Here is an 18,946-nt window from a genome sequence, read left to right on the forward strand (position 1 = left end):
AGGTGGGAGGGAAAGGGAGAGAGAAGGGAAATTGCATGGTAATGGAAGGAGACCCTCAGGGTTATACAGTGGAGGAGGTAGAGAGAGAGGAGGGGAGGGGAGGGGAGAGGTGGGGAGGGGGGAGGGGGGAGGATGGGAAAGGCAGTGGAGCACAACAGACACTAGTATGGCAATATGTAAATCAATGGATGTGTAACTGATGTGATTCTGCAATCTGTGTATGGGTTGAAGGTGGGAGTTCATAACCCACTTGAATCAAAGTGTGGAATATGATATGTCAAGAAATTTGTAATGTTTTGAACAACCCACAATAAAAAAAAATAATAAAAAAAATAAAAAAAAAATTGAGCAGCAAAGTCATATTGCAAAGAGGTATGTGCATATTGGGGCGGGGCTGAAAAATCCTCCCTAAATTTGCATTGTCTTTCTTCCTTGAAATGTATCTGTTAATATAATAATAGCTAGCATTTATTGAATTATTGATATGTGCCAAACATTATGCTGATTGCCTTACATTCATGATATCATTAAACTTCACAGTGAATTTATTGTAACTGGAAAAAAAAAAAAAAAAAAAGCAAATGGAGAACAAAGTAATAGCGATGAAGCCTTTGCAACCGCACATATTTTTCAAGGCCTCCAAAAGATCTTAGAAGTATCCTCTAGCATCAGAACGTCCCACTTGAATAAAACTGAATATATTTTGCTTAAGATTAAAGTATGTGCTGTGGTACAGGGAGACTAAGTCAAAGGAGGAATAGAGAAAAAACAAAAATAAAATATTGTTGATCACTGTGATACACATTTTAATACGTATATCTCCTGTCTTCCAATGATTGCTTTCAGACATCGATGAGTGCTTGGTGAACAGACTGCTTTGTGATAATGGACTGTGCCGAAATACGCCAGGAAGTTACAGCTGCACGTGCCCCCCTGGCTATGTGTTCCGGACAGAGACGGAGACATGTGAAGGTAGGAGTTGTTTCCTTACCTTAGCTGTGACAAGAAAGTACCTAGAGATGGACACCTGTCAATCACACTGACAGTTATGAAACAGTATACTCAAAAACGGCTTGTGTGAATTTTTTAGAAAATGATCTCTTTCAGCTAATCCAGTAGTTTCAGAAATAGCATGCATCTAACCAGTGTATAAACACTGACAGTTTTATTTCATTCAGATAGAATATCAACAACACTTGAAACAAACATTTTGAAGTGGGGGGAAAAAAAAGAGTGGAAGGAACCATATTGTTTCACTTGCTGAAATAAAATGGCAGATTTTTGTGTGGTTACTTTGTTTTCCCTTTTTAAAACCACTGTGACATGTTAACCTAGGAACTTGAATTGCAATGGACAAGTCAGCTCTTGCACATTTTATTTGTGAAATAGGCGATTTACCCAAGAGATTGGCCCAGAGAACATTTGAGGCCTAAGTAAAAATCATCACTTTAATGAAATTTACAGTCTAAGAAAATTGTCATTTCCAATTAATAATTAAATAGATATTATTTGAACTTACAGTTCATAAACAAATGTTTAAAAAACCCTTTCTTTGAACCACATTTTTCTGCATTGGAAGTTATGTAAATGAGTTGGACACTTAGGGAAGTCCTTGTTTCATTGAAACACTGGCCAAGTGAAAGTGCATTCAATTATATTTTTGTGTCCCCATCAAAGTTATATTTCAGAATCCTCTGTGGCATGACTACTAGTCATTGTCCTTGTTTAATTCTTGATGTATGAGCCTACATAATGCTTCCAGAACCTTCTCATATATAATTACTGCTTCAGAACAGACACTTGTTTTAACAGATTTCGTCTTTAATTATTATGGAATAGCCCTTTGCTTATCTGTTAAAGTATTTGTTTCTTAGTGGTTCCATAGCCAAGAAAACTGCAATAGCAATATTATGTGAAAAAGATGTTAGCATTCTCTCTTCTTCTTCCTGTTTAACTTCAAAGCATTCTTGTGAACAGAAGCAGGTTAGGACTATAGAGTGAGATGCCAAAACCAAATGACTCGGCTCAAGTCAACAAAATGCAATTACATAGTGCAATTCTAAGTTTGGATTGAATTGGAAGGGCCACTGAAAAACAGTAATTAGCCGGAAGAAAGGAAAAAACAGAGAAGAAAAAGAAAATCTCAGCATGAAGTCTTCTTTTTCTCTAAACTTAGTGGTGATAACTATTTCCCCACTTTTCGACAGCTTCGTGAAAACTGCTCAGAGCGGATCAGTCATCCATTCCTAGTGGAAGGATTTGAAGTTCTCTGGTCTGCTGAGCAGGAGGCCCCTTAAGAGTTGGGACTATCTGAAGGTTATTAGGGTCTCTTTTTAAACCAGCTTGGATTTCTTGAATATACTTAACTACAGGGTCTCTTCCTCTTCTGATACCTTTTACCCTTCAGAATTGCTCTGAAAAAGGGACTTTGTGAAGACATATCTCCTCTACACATTTTTAGGGAGGTGTGGGAGAAGGGACTTCTAAAAGTTTTTCCTGACTTTTACCCTTCCTGCCCACTGCCCTTAATTTGTTTTATCCATTGTCTACTCAAGGGTAAGCTGTTAAATCTTGGGAAATTTTGAGAGCAAGAGCACCTTAGGATATCATCTTAAGCTGTTGATTATTACAACTAGATCTCCCATCCATAGTGACAATACCCTCTGATGAGCTTGTGAGAGAGACATAGTGTGGGATTAAATGGTTGGTGTCTGATTCTGAGTTGTACTCACACCGAACTGTCAAGGATTATGAATAATATATTCTTTCCACTGTACCAAGTAAGATGAGAGCTGAATACCAAGGAAGTAAAAGTCAGACACTCGTCTGCTTACATGAACAAGTAAGAAGAGTAGGAGCCAATGGTGTTTAGTAGTGTAATCGTGGGCATTTATATTAATGTTGACACTTCAGGAGCAAACCAGGCAGCAGGGAGGGTTAGAAAGAGGGATATGTGCTTATTCTGTTCAAAGCATACTTGCTCTTGATACTCTGAGCCTTTTCTTTAATATAAAAACAAATTTTATCTGTTATTCATAGAAAAGATGTTCATGTTACATAAATACAGAAGAAATGACAGAGAAATTATTTGCTGTAGCCTTCTGACATTAACAGAAATAAAAATGATTTATCATGGGAAACCTATTCAAATAACTTATTTCTACACTTTTTACCCACTAAGTTATTTGCATTTTCATTTTATTAAGTGATTTGCAGAAAAAAAAAATAGACCCACAGGCCTCTAATCTCTTTTTCCTTTGGGTCTCCTGATTTCCACTATTGCATGCAAACAGTGAATTCTCTGCCTGAAGCAGTTCTCTTCATTCTATTCCCCCTTAACTAATTTCCAAGGACTAAACAGGGAATTATTATTATTAGCAGATTCCTTGAAGATTCTAGCTTTCTCTGTATATATTTGCCTTCTTCATGAACTTTTTCATTCATGTTTTCAACAAGCTATTTTAAATATATAATAAATTGGAGTAATAATAGAGAGGAAAGGTGCTCTATATTTCAGACTGAAGTTACAAAATCTTTATTTTACTTTTTTTGTTTGAGCTTTGAGGGTCTGTGAAAGTTAAAATTTTTACAGCAAGTACTGTGGTTTAGATTGTGTTTCCAGTGACATAACTAGTTAAATGTAAACCAGATGTGCTTTGAAGTTTATTTCCAGGAATGTACAGTGAACTGTTTCAATTCCTAGTTCCATGACATTTATAACATAAAAACATTGTATTTAAAGTAAAACTAAATAGTTGATATTTGTAGTTGTCATTGCATATGTTTGCAGTTTTTGAGTTTGTCATTGCTTAATTTAAAATAGAGATTTTAAAAATTTGTGACATTTACCTTTTTCTTTTGGGGGGGACTTCTCACAAGTGAAATTAATAGGAGATTTATATATGATATATTCTCAGATTAGTTATCTGCTTCCATTTTTTAGGTTGTATTTGTATGAAAGAATTTCAATACTCTGGAATATGTTTTTTATTTTAAATCTGTGCTATAATAATATAACCTGCTCTTATATTTTGCATTAAGACAACAAACAATCTGAAAGCAAAATGCATTCATATTTCATCAATTTGTATTTTAATAATTAAATTTGTATCTGGGTACTTCTTTAGTAATTTTGAAGTAACACTACTTGTTTTCTACATCAGTTTTTTAAATTTGCATTTCAAGCTCACTGACTTAAAAATCAACTGTGAGCCCTGCCCTGTTAGTTTATATTTGACTCCAGACATTCAAGAATAATAAGCATTTGCATCTTCCAGTTATTTGTTTATATTTTCTTCAGTATAGGAAAGTGCTTTGTATTAAATTCAAAGTAATCTTTGGGGGGGAAAAAGTGTTCTGGTGAACTCAAAAACCCTTCTATTCATCATAAAAAGGCTTGAAGTATTTCAACCTGTTTCAGATAATTCACCAAGTAGAGAAAGAAATGTCTGAGCCACTTCTTCAAATTCAAATGGTTGAATTTATGCTGGAAGTGTCTTTGATCTTGAGAACATAGGCATACTGTCATTGCTTTGAATCATCAGCAAGAATTAGCTTGTGGATATATGATTTGCTTAAATCAGATTAATGATTATAGAGTCATATTGAATGCAATTACTTACACTTTATCAATTTTTTCTAATTTTCTATTTTGTATATTTTTGTCCCTGGGGATTGAACTCATGGCCTTGCACATGCTAAGTACTTGCCAAGCACTGAGCTATACTCCCAACCATAGTTTTTCTTTTTTTCCTTTTTTCCCTTTTTTTTTGGGGGGGGGGGGTCGTAGGGTGCGGGCAGTGGGTACCAGGGTTTGAATCCAAGAGCATTTAACCACTCAGCCATACCCCAGCCCTTTTTATTTTTTATTGTGAGACAAGTTCTTACTAAGTTGCTGAGGGCCTAAGTTGCTGAAGCTGGCTTTGAACCTACAATCCTCCTGCCTCAGCCTCCCAAGTTGCTTAGATTATAGGCATGCAACAAAGCACCCAGCTGCAACTATAGTTTTTTCTGATTTTTATTGGGCCAAAATTAGTTGTTTGAAAAACTCACTAGATTAAACTTATAAATGTGAAAGAACCAAAAAAAGAGAAAGGTGGATAAGAACTAGAGGAGAATTCTGAATCCAATATGAAAGTTTCAGCCCTTATTTCCTGATTCATACCCAGGGGTTTGAAATCAAAGCCACTATTGTTACATTTTGTCTTCAAAGCCTCACAGAACCATAAATGACAGAAATGATCGACATTTGTTTGTGCACAGCATGTTGCACCTGGAATTACATTCTCTTACAGGGGAAACTAATCCAATTTATATAGTTGGAGTAATGTATTGAAAGAGCACATACTGAACCCTTTCCAAATAGGCTGTTCCCTGTAGTCCTACTGAGTCCCCAGTCATGTAGATGTGTATTTACACTGTAAAATGCATGTCTCCATTCCCCATTCATTTTATGCCTTGTAGATCCATATTAAAATTACAAGAGCCAAGTTTACCAGACATTCTGGCATAGCATGACTTGTTGGAATAATATTTTCCAGAAACACATGGCAGTTCTAACAGAATCTTTTCCTTCTGGATTGCAGATATAAATGAATGTGAAAGCAACCCATGTGTCAATGGAGCCTGCAGGAACAACCTTGGATCTTTCAATTGTGAATGTTCACCTGGCAGCAAACTCAGCTCCACTGGATTGATCTGTATCGGTAAGATTCATACATGGTATTGATGTTTCGGTTTCACTGCAAAGATAAGCACATACCTCTTAGCAAGAACATAACGTGACGCGAGAAAAGCATGTTTGTATAAACTAGGCATCCTTTTAAATTTCGTTAGATTCTACAAAGTATTCCTTTCATATAAGTAGATATGCTATAGGTTATAAGCATTTCCATACCACAGACATATGTATACACATTACCATAAAAACGCCTTAGGCAACAGTACAGTCAAATCCCTACTGCATACTTTCTGTAAACAACCTTCTATCATGAACAAAAATGTTACGGAATTTGGATTTAGTTAACAGGACAAGAATTTGAAGATTTTAAACTTGAAACATATATAGGGAATTTATTATGTTTTCCTTTTTTTCATCAATCATAAATCTGTGAATTCCAATGAGGGAAGATAAGTGTTTTCTTACTTTTGGAAATCTTTAAGGAGAAAGATTCCAAAACTCCTAAACTAGCATCTTTTAATACATCTCAAAGCATAAGGTTGTTTCTGGATAAGGACATAAGATATTTGTAGAACAAGGTTGTCTGACATATTACTATTTGAAAAAATACAGCATGTTTAAAGGAAACGACTATTGGTGATTTTTCCGTGCTACTAGGGGCAATGCCTCCATTCTCTAATCATGCCACAATTCATATTATTGGCTAGCATCTACCTTTAAAGTGAAGTAAATATATATTCCAAATAGGAAGCTATTTTAGTTTTACATAGTGCCCAATGATTTGGAAATATTTTGTTTGTTACTTAGCCAAAATGAATTTTCAATTTAATACTTGCTAAAGATAATGGCATTTTAGTATTATGTCTGATGTTAATCATTGGATGGCAGGATACCTGTTTGTGAAATGACTAGAAATGACCCAAGTTCAAAATTATCAGTGAAACCTTCTCTTTGGAAGTATGGATTTCTCCATCTCCCAGTGGGGTACAGCTGCTGAAATCTGAGCCTTCCTCAGGTCTCTATATTAGTGCCTGAGGCACTACTTTCTTTATAGAATTCCTGGTGGAAGTTAGGGCACAGATTGGATGGGTAAGGCAGAAATATTTTTGCTAAGGAACAATTTCCAACTGAGTGGAGTCATTATATTATGCCAAGGAAATAATTTCAGCATTAGTAGATTAGTGTGTCAGAAATCTTAAGTCTGTAAGCCACTTGAGCATCAAAGCTATCTTGGTTTTTGCTTCACTGTATAGACTTCTATTATTTTGGCCTTTTGGCCTTAGAGTTGTTAATGAAACAGAGACTTTTAATTCCCAAGTCATTATGTCATTCTTCCCCTTGCCAGCAACTAAGCACCACCATATTTTCTTCCCAGCCAGTGCCATTCTTTCATTCATTATGATGGAATTTGAATGTCCTAGCCTAAAACTACTCAGAGAGAAATCTACTTACTATATTAAAATTTTAGACATGATCTTATCAACTTTCCTTTAAAAAAGCACATCCAAGGAAAAAAATGGAATAGAAAATAGTAAAATATACAGAGGAAAGTTATGTATGTGTTTTTAGAGGACCATCAGTGACTTGTGTTGATGATTAGCCTAGAGCTTTCTTTCACAGGGTTCAGGTCTCTACATTTCGAAAGGAACAAAAACAATGATATGGTCACTAAAGTTAAATTAGATCATATATGAGGTATTTGAATACTAGAAATATGTAAGGATTCAGAATCTATTCTTCAAACTTCCAAATTAAAAATTCATTTTAAATTATTCTGAAATACTTCAAAGACTATTTTGTATTACAATTGATATCATTAAATATAGAACAATAACCGTGACTGATACTACCTTTGTGCATTACACTACTTTGGTTTGATGGCTCTGTATAACCCACACTCCCTCATCTTTGGGGTCTGCACTCTGTCCTCCCCTTGTATGGAATAACCACCCTGTGATCAAATCCAACAGCTTATTTTCATTCTCCACGTTAAACTATTAGCTGAGTTTGGCCGTCCAGCATTTGCTCTTTCTTAGTAAGTGCTTCATTTTTGGCCTCCGAAGCACAGCTTTCTTCTTATCCTTTCACTTTTCTGGCTCATTTTTTCCATTTCCTTTGGTGAGCCTCCCCTCCAACCTGACAGGTTCCACCGGTCAGTCCATGGACCTTTTTGCTTCTCTGCGGGCGCTCATCCTTAGATGGCCTCTACCTTGATTCTCAAATTGATCACCCCATATTCAACCTCTCCACTAATTCCAGCTGTTTGAGACATCCAAGTGCAGACGACTGCTTAGACATCTCAAACATAACACGTCCAAACCCAAATTCCTATCTTTTGGCTTGAACCTGTGTTTCCTAGAAACAGTTCTGTCTTGGCAAATGGCAACTCCATTCTTCCAACTTCCACACCCCAAATCCTTGGCATCATCCTCAATTCCTTCTTCTCAAACTGTACATCAAATCCATCAGCAAAACCTATTGATTATACTTGAAGTCGATGGCTATTCCAACCACTTGCTACCAACAACCCTGATTATTACTGTAACCTCTATCTCGAACACCCCTCCTCCCTCACCCATGCTTGCTACCCTGGAGTCTATTTTCCACATAGCCACTGGGTAATGCTTTTAAATCATAAGTCAGCACATGTCATTCTTTGTCTGGAAACCCTGACTATAAAAACCTTGGCTTCTCCACTCACTCAGAGCAAAAGCTCAGAGCTTTGCCAAAGTCTGTGTTACCCTCATGATCTCACGCTGTCTCTGTCTCCCATTGCTCTGCCTTCCACCCCTCCACCTGAGCCACCCCAGCCTACTTCTTGCCCATACCCGTCCAGTGTGATCCCATGTGAAACTTGCTGTATTTGATCTCTGTGGCTGGTTGCCACAAATTTTTATTCTTTTTATTCTCTATTTATATGTTACATAGTAAGTCAGGACTTCTCTGACCATCTCAGTTAAAGTAACAGTGTCTCTCCAACTACTACTGGTTTATTTGTTTTTCAGAGTTTTTGTTTGTTTGTTTGTTTTGTTTTTGTACAGGGGATTGAACTGAGGGGCACTCGACCCCTGAGCCACATCCCCAGCACTATTTTGTATTTTATTTAGAGACAGGGTCTCACTGAATTGCTTAGCACCTGGCTTTTCCTGAGGCTGGCTTTGAACTCACAAGCCTCCCGAGCCCCTGGGATTACAGGCATGCACCAACGTGCCCAGCTCTTTTTTCAGAGTTCTTAACCAAACCCTGACCATGCATGTGTATCTATCCTGTGTAAGTGTGAAAAAGAAAGAGAGGCAGATAGAGACAGGGAAAGAAGGAGAAAGAGAAATGAGAGGGGGGCTTCCGATGACTTGTAACTTTCAAGCATTGATTCAGTACCAACAGGTGTGGTGCTACAGAATGAAGGGCTAGAATAGAGCTTGCAAATTCAAATCTTGATTCTGATCCTGTACTAGCTGAGTGACCTTGAATAAATGAGTTGACTTCTCTGTGCCTCTGTTTCCTCATCTGCAAATTGCACATACCTCATATGGCTGTTTTAATAAGTAAACAAATAGATGGAAAGCCTTTAGAATAGTGCCTTTGTCAACATTTTCAGTTCCTATTATTGTATCTTACTTAAAATGATCACACCCAAGGTCACTAACTAGTTTGGAGAATTCAGTAACTAATTTGGATCAGTGAAGACCTCTTAAATTTGCAGTGGTCTTCCACAAGCACCTGCTTCCTCTGTGCTACAGAATACACAGGTGTGAGGTGGTAAAGAGCCTGTAGCTGGGACTTGACACAAGCATTATCAAGCAAACCTTTTTCACTTGTGTACAGTTGTACACCAAAGTGAATGTTCCAGCCAGAGAGAAAGAAGGCAAAGTGATCATCCAATTCTTTGCACACCTTTGCCTCATAACTTCTCATATCCAGTCAAGATGAGAGTTGTTTATTTCAACCTCTGCTCCCGAGGGTTTCGGCTGTGGCAGCCTCCTCCTGGCTGCAGTACCAGTCTCATCAAGACCCGCCACTTTCATCACAACTCCCTTTCTGGGTTTGTGAGAGTTATTATTTGTTTTTATTATTGAATGTGGAAGTAAAACTTTATCTGCACCTATTATTAAATTTTTTGAGTTTTAGAGTAAATGATATAGAAATACACCTTGTTATTTTCCTCATCTGTGTACCACAGTACACTCTTAAAACCAAAACCTGAAATTGTGTTTTCTGCATGACCTGCATCAGGATCACCTGAGGAGCTTGTCAAAATGCAGGTGTCTGGGATGCATATCTGGAGACATGGATCTGCATTTTAACAAGAGCCTTGCACACTTAATGGAGAACCACAGTTCTATAAAGAAAGCTTCATCTTTGTGTATCCAGTTGCTGTTTTGTCATGTCAACTTTGATTGGGTTACTTATCACTGCTTCAAAATCAGTTACTTAACAGTATTTTAATATTTGTTTGAAATACTGTTATGACATCTGCAGGTATTCCAACTGCTCGTAATGCACATGGAATAAAATTTCAAAGTAAGGTAGTATTTTACTAGATAACTCTACATTCAAAAGCAGGAACTTACATTTGATACGGAGACACCCTTAAGTTAGGGTGGTTATATCTAAAATGGTTGGATGCCAGGTAATTCTTGATCTTCTTTATACTTCTCTCTTTCCTCAGAAGATTTACCATGAACATATATTACTTTTTGAACTAAAGGTTATATACACATGCATAGGAAAATGCCTAAAAGAAAATACATCAGGTATTAGCCCTGAGGATGCCTCAGTGGTAGATTTATAGGTGATGTTTATTTATTTCCTTCTTTATTTCTTAGGGTTTTTTTCTTTCAAGTTTTTCAGTTTCAAGAAATATTGGTTTCTCTATTACAGAACACAAATTGTATGTAGTTAATTTGGTGGGAAATTAGGAGAGGAGATTATTTGAGGAATTTTATTTAATAAAATCTTAAATATCAAAGCATTTATCACAAAGGATAAATCTTACAAATATTTTTCACTCAAGTGATGGTGTCTTCATGGCAGTGCACTGTGTTTCTTGGGTGACAATGACTCCTCGATAGGCTGTCAGAAACATAATTGTATTATTGCCATATCATGAGATGTGTGGAGTACAGTCATTTACATATATGTAAAATGCCATATTTTAATGTTTGTTCATGTGTGTTCAAGGGACATGTTAGTAAAGCCTTAAAAATTGATTTTCTTATGTTTTTTAACACTGTAACACACGCCTTTGGTGTACACGGTGGAATTCCATTTGCTTTGGAGGTACAAGTTCTCCAACCTTTCCTACTCCTTTTCAGACAGCCTGAAAGGGACCTGTTGGCTCAACATCCAGGACAACCGCTGTGAAGTGAACATTAACGGAGCCACTCTGAAATCCGAATGCTGTGCTACCCTGGGAGCTGCCTGGGGGAGCCCCTGTGAGCGCTGTGAACTAGGTAGGTGGCCGTCCAGGGGCTTCTGGGCTTCTAAATTTGTCACTGTGTGCTTCTTACTGGGGCAGACACCTATCTAAATTGTTGTCTTTCCTAGCTAAAAATATTCACCTCCTAAAACATGCATTTGGTTTTTCCTCATAGTAGAAGCAGATCTTTCAGTTGTTTTAGACAAGGAAAGGAATTGGTTTGAATCTAGGTGCTAAGTAGCTACTTGTATCCTTCACTATCCTTTCTTGGCATGTATCCCAGTAGAATATGATGACTCTGGCTCTCCTGAGTCCTTTACTTACTTGTCATTCAGTTGTCAATACGAGGAAAGAGGAATTGTAGGGAACATCTTGATACAAGTCTTGTAGGAAACATCTTGATACAAGTCGCTGCCAGTATAGTTACCACTCAAGTCCTGTTCCACTGAATTGAAGAAAGAGAGAACTGGAGTCTTCAGCCTTTAAAGCTCCACCTTCAATTTAAAATTCTGTCATATTGTTTCTTGAGCTTAAAACAGTTGTATTTTCTTTTATAATGAAGTAAAAGTCTGTCCTGTTGTTCTTATAGATACAGCTTGTGCAAGAGGATTTGCTAGGATTAAAGGTGTCACTTGTGAAGGTGAGTGAATTCTTAGATGATGTAAATCTTCAGAGCAGTATCATAAAATTGATATTCACTCTCATGCTTTGGAAATATTTTTTACCTTCAGAGATCTTGAAATTTCAATGAAAATAGTCAGTGTAATCAACAAATACTTTAGCACAGTACTTGGGGGAAGCAGCTTGGGGTTTCCCATTTCTCCTCTTTATGCAGTTGGTAAGTTTCCTGAGGACATCGCCAGCCTCCAAGGCACAGAACAGCTGGCAGAGGAGCATGTCTGGGCTGTTTTATGGATAGACAAGGCTGTGGTCGTTTTCACAGCTGGTGCCTAGGAGAGCTGGTGGCTGGGTTGTGGAATATTTCTGCTTAACTCAAGTAATAATCCACATTGTATTGCAGATTGAATATGTTATACAGGAAGTGCAACTGCACCTGTTTTTCCTATTTGTGACTTCTTTACCCCTCTGCTCACTCCATTTCCCTGCAGACGTTAATGAATGTGAGGTGTTTCCTGGCGTTTGTCCAAATGGACGCTGCGTCAATAGCAAAGGGTCTTTTCATTGTGAGTGCCCAGAAGGCCTTACATTGGATGGAACTGGACGTGTGTGTTTGGGTAAGATTCATGCCCTCATGGATTTTATGCATGAAACTAGCCATGAATTTTCTTGTCCTTTGGTTAGTGGCCCATCCAAAACCACTGAGTCTGGTGAAAGTTGCTTCAAATAAGATATTTGGGAGAAAAATCACTTCAGGATATTTTTTAAATGAATGTATTTAAGTAAAATATTTTCTGCTTAATACCTAAAGTTGGTACTACTCAAAAATCTATCTTGGGGCTGGGGATATAGCTCAGTTGATAGAGTGCTTGCCTTGCATGCACAAAGCCCTGGGTTCAATCCCCAGCACCAAAAAACAAAACAAAACAAAAAAAACTATCTTTTAAAATTGTTTCTTTAATCAGATACTTCAGGCAAGTTCAGTCTTTCATACTGAGTTAATAGAAAACTATGTATTGTTTGTAACACAGAAGAATAAATGTAGACCAGCACTTTAAAAAGTCAGCAGTTACCAGCTAACTGCAGCTGTACCCTTTGGACAATGGGGAAATTTGTTATTTGTTTCTGTTTGAAAACAATGACAGGTCCTGGTCCTTCCTTTCCCCACTTCAGAGTTTAAATTTTCTTAATGCTTTATATTATAAAGATCTAAACTGAGGAATCTTTTTTCAACGCTATATTGTATGTATGGCAATTTGACCTTATTCTTTATCAGTGTCATTACTAAACTTGAATTTAATGGTGGAAAAAGAAACCTATTAATTTCATATTGTTTGTAAACAACAGTTTTTCATTTGAAGGGATTTTTTCCCATGAGCTATGAAACAATAAATTTTTCATTTCAAAACATCTTTATGTAGGTTCATTTTTGACATTTAAGAGTGTAGGCAGAGTATTAGCAATGGTAATATTAACATTTAACAGTTTCATATCAGTGATTTTTTAAATCAGTAGTAAGAAAAGAAAGTTTGTAGTACCATACTATCTGGTTACTGTAGTTAACACACATTTCACTTTAATTTTTGATAGCATATTTAAATTTGGGTAGAAAACATGCTATACATTAATGTGAAATTATTTAGAAAGCATAGATTGCAAAGTAGAAGAATAAAATATACTTTTCCAATTTTTAAATATTTTAAATTAGGTACCATGTTTAGAAAAAAAAGGCATCTTTTGAAGATGACAAAATAATTGTATTTGCATGTTCAAATGAAATCATGTTGCCTTTAGAAATTCAGGATTAGAGTATATGAAGATATGTTGATTGTAAACTATCACTCAGCAAAATCAGTTTCCAGTGACATCACTCAAAACCAGAGCCTTTATAATATTTTAAATCAATATATACGATTTTTTTATCCTTATGCTTGTTTTTGTCACTACTGGGATTAAGCTACATTTACTATTCTGTCTGTGGATGTGAGGAAGTTTCAAGATATTGGCATATGGAAATGTCATATATTTAAGAATAAAAGTAGTGGTAAATTACTCTGACTGAGCATCTTTTAAATCAGTGATCCCAAATGCCTGGGGAAGCCAGGCAGGTAACATAAATTACTGAAGTGCTAATTTAAAAGAGCAGTGGAGACTGAAGCAGATGGTGGCACACATACCATCCAAAGATTTCCAAGCTGATGTTTTAATTTCTGTGAAAGCCAGAGCTTATGAGGCCCATCTTCTGGCTATTCTGATTCCTGATGTAAATATCAATATGAATCTTTGTAGTAAAGACCTAGGATTGCTCTTCCAGGATCTCATGACTTTTTTCATACTTAAATTCAAATATCTATCTCTCCCCAATTTAATCCCAGAATGGCTTCTTGAGAAAAATCACGTTAATGACCTTAAAAACAGTAAATCTCAGGCTGCAATTCTCAGGATACCGGTACTTATATGAAACTTGCCCATCTTGTGAAGAGCCTGACTTCCCGAGTGACAGTGTTGAATGGAGCTAGCTGTAACTGAGACCCGGAGCCTTGTGGGAATATGACTCACTGGATTATTGTCACTCTTTACACTGGCAGAGAAGGAGATTCTTGATTAGTTTAATGTTGATATATAAGGCAGAATTACCTGCTGTGAATGCTTATGTCTAGTCTACAGAATCAAAATAAAACTTTATCACATTAATTTCTTAAAATAGGACTTTTTAATTATAACTTTACGTTAAAGACAGTTGCTCAAGTGGATGTTACCTTTGGTTGAGGACTTGAAGGAATTATTGACATTAACTAAAATAGCAAACATTAATTTATTTGTCCAAATTTCCATCAGGAATCTCTTTTCCTCTGCTAAACAGTTTTTTGGGGTTCAAAAATCAATTTAATATTTAGAAATTCTCTTATCAAATAAATTGTGTTATTTAATTAAGAATGACCTTTTCTAAACTCATAACCTTATCATTCTGATCCATATTTGTGATTAAACAACTGAATGTTTGGTTGTAGCTTTACCACCAATTCAGTTGGCTAACAGATGATCTGTAAACTGTTAATACACCATACTGATCCTGTTGACTATTTACTGATATCCTCTCATCCTGGCTAGCACAGACTAAGCACTGAAACATTGGTATGTTTTGAAATTGATGGGAAAATGTGACATTTAAGCAAATTGTTTGATTCCTTAATACAGAAGATTTACATAATCTAGGGCAAAAACCATGCTGCACAAAGTACATTGGGCAGGTGGAAAATAACCCCCTGTAAATTATATTTTTTCTTTTAAACAGCAATTTTAATAGTTGTATGAAATTAGAAAATAGATTGCAACTGATCATTTGCTGTTTTATGACTAGGATCGGTCAAGACTGCTCAAAAGCCACTTTGAGCAATTCACTGAACAAGAGGAATCTGGCATTAAAATTACTCTTTCTGATGTGAACAATACAAAAGGGGGTTATAGGAGACAACAAAAAGAGTCATGTCACTAGGAGAGCTTTTCTGTTGCAAGTTTTCTTGTGAGAAAGCTGAAAAGGAACTCACTTTTGCTCTCCTAAGTGACTCCCATTATGGAGTCCCTTGTAGGAGCTCAAGGACTACATGTCTCACCCACCAGTTCATCTCCAGGGCCCATCCTCACACCTGGTGCTGAGTGGACACTAGGTATGTGAATGTTTGGTGAGGTGTCAGCACTCTTAGGCTCTGGTCTCTCTGCGTAGATATCCGTATGGAGCAGTGCTACTTGAAGTGGGATGAAGATGAATGCATCCACCCAGTTCCTGGAAAGTTCCGCATGGATGCCTGCTGCTGTGCTGTGGGGGCAGCCTGGGGCACTGAGTGTGAAGAATGTCCCAAACCTGGCACCAAGGAGTTTGAGGCCCTATGTCCTCGGGGACCTGGCTTTGCTAACCGAGGGGATGTTCTCACTGGGAGGCCATTTTACAAAGGTAACTGCCAGCGGTGCCCTGGTTCCTCTGCACTAGCAGGACACCCTCTACACCCTCTGAGAATTGGTTTTGCTTTAGAGACATGACTTCTGGGCACCCAATGGCCCGGGAGTATCAATTACCCATGTAAGATGGCCCTGAAGAAAAGCTAGAAATAGACTTCTCATCTTGCTCTTTTCATTCCTTCTGCGATCCCTCTGCCTTCCTTCACTTGACCTTTGGAGAGGTGACCTGACAGCTACTTCAGTAGCAAAAAGATCTGTATCCCCTCCTTACTACATAAAACAGTCAGAAATAAAGGGATCAGCATTCTGTTAAAAATAGAGGATCTTTTTCACACCAGAAACTTTTACATTGGTTATCAATGAGATAGATCATTTCAAAGTTTGATGGCCCTCGTTTTTACTTAGGTACATTATTATTATTTTCCATCATGATGAATTTTTAACATAAATGATGAACCTCCTTGTGTATATCAGCCAGCTCCAAATTTGGCTTCCTTCTTCTTTTAGATATCAATGAATGCAAAGCCTTTCCTGGGATGTGCACCTATGGAAAATGCAGAAATACAATTGGAAGTTTCAAGTGCCGTTGCAATAGTGGCTTCGCTTTGGACATGGAGGAAAGGAACTGCACAGGTGAGATTGTTCTTTTGTGTTATTTGGCAATCCCTGGCCTTTTGTCTTTTGCTCTGTTTGAAAATACTGCCTTCAAAAGCCCATTCCCTGGGAACTTGTAACTTTTTATTTTTCTTTTCCCATAAGTCAGTTCTCCAAATAAACTTGTGAGACATCTGCAAACTAGCACCAAAATGCTATTTGTATTATATGAAGAAATACGATTTTCAAAATATTTGAGGACTAAAGAATGTAGCCATTAAATCTACAATAATTACACAATTTTGAATGGCATACTATTAAAAAGTTTTAAAGTTGAAGATGGAGCAATTATGACTTATCTTACTCATCTGTGAATAGTACTCTTACTAATTAGACTTCAGTCACTATCCATAATCATCCATTCCCATTCCCTTTAATTTGAAAGCTATGAAGCTCAAAATTTGTGTATTAGATAATATGACAAATTGTTATTTTTTGCCCAAGATCTTATTTTCAGAACTCTCTTCATTCATAGTCTCTGAAATTTTCCCTTTTCTCCCACCTTCCCTCCTGATGTCCATTGGAATGTCCCCCTTAGCTCCTTCCTGTACCCACCCAGACTAGGTGATTCCTGAGTATTCCATAGCTGTCCATTGGGTCCTCTCAAGTTCTGCTTGTCTTCTTGCTTTACCCAATGCCACATCCCTAATTCCCTCACTGTGGATTTTTCCACTCTGGGCTGCTGAACTTTTGCTGAGAGAGTGTGAGGAGAGCTGCCTGAGATTCCTACTTGTGCCTTCAGCCAAGTCCTCACAGGCGCTCAGCAGTGCACCTGTGCACCTCTTAAAGCTGCTTCCAGTATCTCTCAGCACTTCTAAAATGTCACTTGACCTACATGCCTCTCATCACCCTTCAAGTCTGATTGCCAGTTCTGTACTCATAGAGCCTCCTAATAAAACTTTTCTTTCCTCCCATTGTCCCTCCTCCAGTTTCAGAGAATGAGAAGCTCTTCCTGGATTTGCAGTTCAGTCCTCCACCCTCACTCTCCTTCCTGCTCCTGCTTAAGGCTCAACTCCTCTGGCTCTAGCATCTCCTCTTCACAGTCCCTTTTGCTCAACCTATAAACAGTTCAGAACTTTTCTTCAGTCTTTCTGTTTTCCTTCCAACATGTGCCAATCTGTTTTCCTATTTTACCTCTCACCCCTCTTTTAAGTAGCCATTTCTTTTACTGTTTTGATTTCTGCTCTCTCATTTAGAAGAGCCACATATGTAAATTTCTTTTAAAACTTTCCCTTGGTGCATATTCTCCTCGGCCTCTCAGCTAGAGCTGCTAAGAAAAGGTGTGACTGTGAGAAACAGGTCTTAGCTGAAGCATTGCCTGTCTTAGAGGAGAGCTTTCTACTAGCACATTTCCCACAGCTGAGAGAGGGGGAAAGTAGGTCCTTCTTTCTAGAAAGGGGACCTGGGTGACATATCACATTATCTACTATAGCACATGCTCCTCTAAGTTCTTCTACCTTTGAGTTACCACAATTAAAGCCCTCATTTTCACAACCACTGGGTTTATCATCCTCATACAGGACTTAGATTGTGTAACTTCTGGCAAAACAACTTCCATTAACTCAGGCAACTTTGGACCCTGGGTAAAGAAGCTTTGAGTTCTTCCAGTTCTGATCCCAACATCTTGTTTTTGTTGTGACATTAACCAAGTGAATTTATTAATCTCAAACATTTTTTTCTTCAGTAGTAGGAGACAGATTTTTTGTTAATAAACTGCCTTGTTTGGGGATATAATGTGAAATTCCATAGAAATTTATTGACCCATTCTTTACAAGGTGTAAAGTGATCCTAGGTGATCCCACCCATCCTGCTTGTGCTTATACCCATGACTACCCTCAAAGACAGCTACTCTATAACTTCCTGTTCTCCGAGGTGCATTAATGTCATTCACAGGTGTACTGTGTCTCTTGCCTCTCTACTTTAAAGTTGGAACAACATTTTCAAGGACCAGTTCACAAGTCACCCCCAAAATGCCAGCTCTGAGCAGAGAATAGCTTACACGTGTGTAGCACTTTCTATGAGAAATGCAGTTTTTAGCGTTTAACTAATATAAATCTGCAGGTGGGTTCTTCTTCAGATAAAAAACAAATTGAGGCCTAGAGAAGTTAAATGATTTTTTTCAAGGCCCCAAACACAGTGACAGATGAGGTTTCTAACCAGACACTTAATTTCAGAGTTCACACTCTTACACAGTGAAGCTCCCACCACAGTATGTTAGTCAAACAATGCCCCTGCTCCATCAAAGGTTGTGTCATATGCCCCTCTTAGGGCTCAGCACCAATCACCAGATATGACAGATAAAAGTAGGAGAATTAATTTGCATACTGTTAGGTGCTTCATCATATATGTGTGACTTCTATTTAAAAGAAAGTACTTGCATTTTTTCAATATGGCTGGTAATTAGAGAATTAAAACCTGGGAGAAAGCAGAGGCTGAGATACCTCCACCCAAGAGGACACACATGAGTCATCCACTGACTAAATCCTTAAATCCTATGGCAAAAAACTTTAAAATTAAATTCACTGAAAACTATAGTGGCAAAAGCATTTTTTCTATTGTGACAAATTTTTTTAAATGTCACATTTTCTTGGAAACATTTTAGTTATGGATATGGGAGA

At 37.4% G+C, this 18,946-nt stretch overlaps 1 protein-coding gene across 1 annotated transcript in view; it reads left to right on the forward strand.

Annotated features, from left to right (window-relative positions):
- Positions 1-18,946, forward strand: part of Fbn2 (fibrillin 2) — a 232,106-nt gene that overhangs the window by 150,886 nt on the left and 62,274 nt on the right. Inside the window, exons 22-28 of the mRNA XM_015500761.2 lie at positions 847-972; positions 5,586-5,705; positions 10,996-11,133; positions 11,689-11,739; positions 12,209-12,334; positions 15,442-15,669; positions 16,182-16,307. Coding sequence (XP_015356247.2) covers positions 847-972; positions 5,586-5,705; positions 10,996-11,133; positions 11,689-11,739; positions 12,209-12,334; positions 15,442-15,669; positions 16,182-16,307 — 915 coding nt within the window. The remainder of the gene's footprint in view (positions 1-846; positions 973-5,585; positions 5,706-10,995; positions 11,134-11,688; positions 11,740-12,208; positions 12,335-15,441; positions 15,670-16,181; positions 16,308-18,946) is intronic.

Source organism: Marmota marmota, unplaced genomic scaffold (genome assembly GCF_001458135.2).
Source record: "Marmota marmota marmota unplaced genomic scaffold, marMar, whole genome shotgun sequence".
Taxonomy (NCBI): domain Eukaryota; kingdom Metazoa; phylum Chordata; class Mammalia; order Rodentia; family Sciuridae; genus Marmota; species Marmota marmota.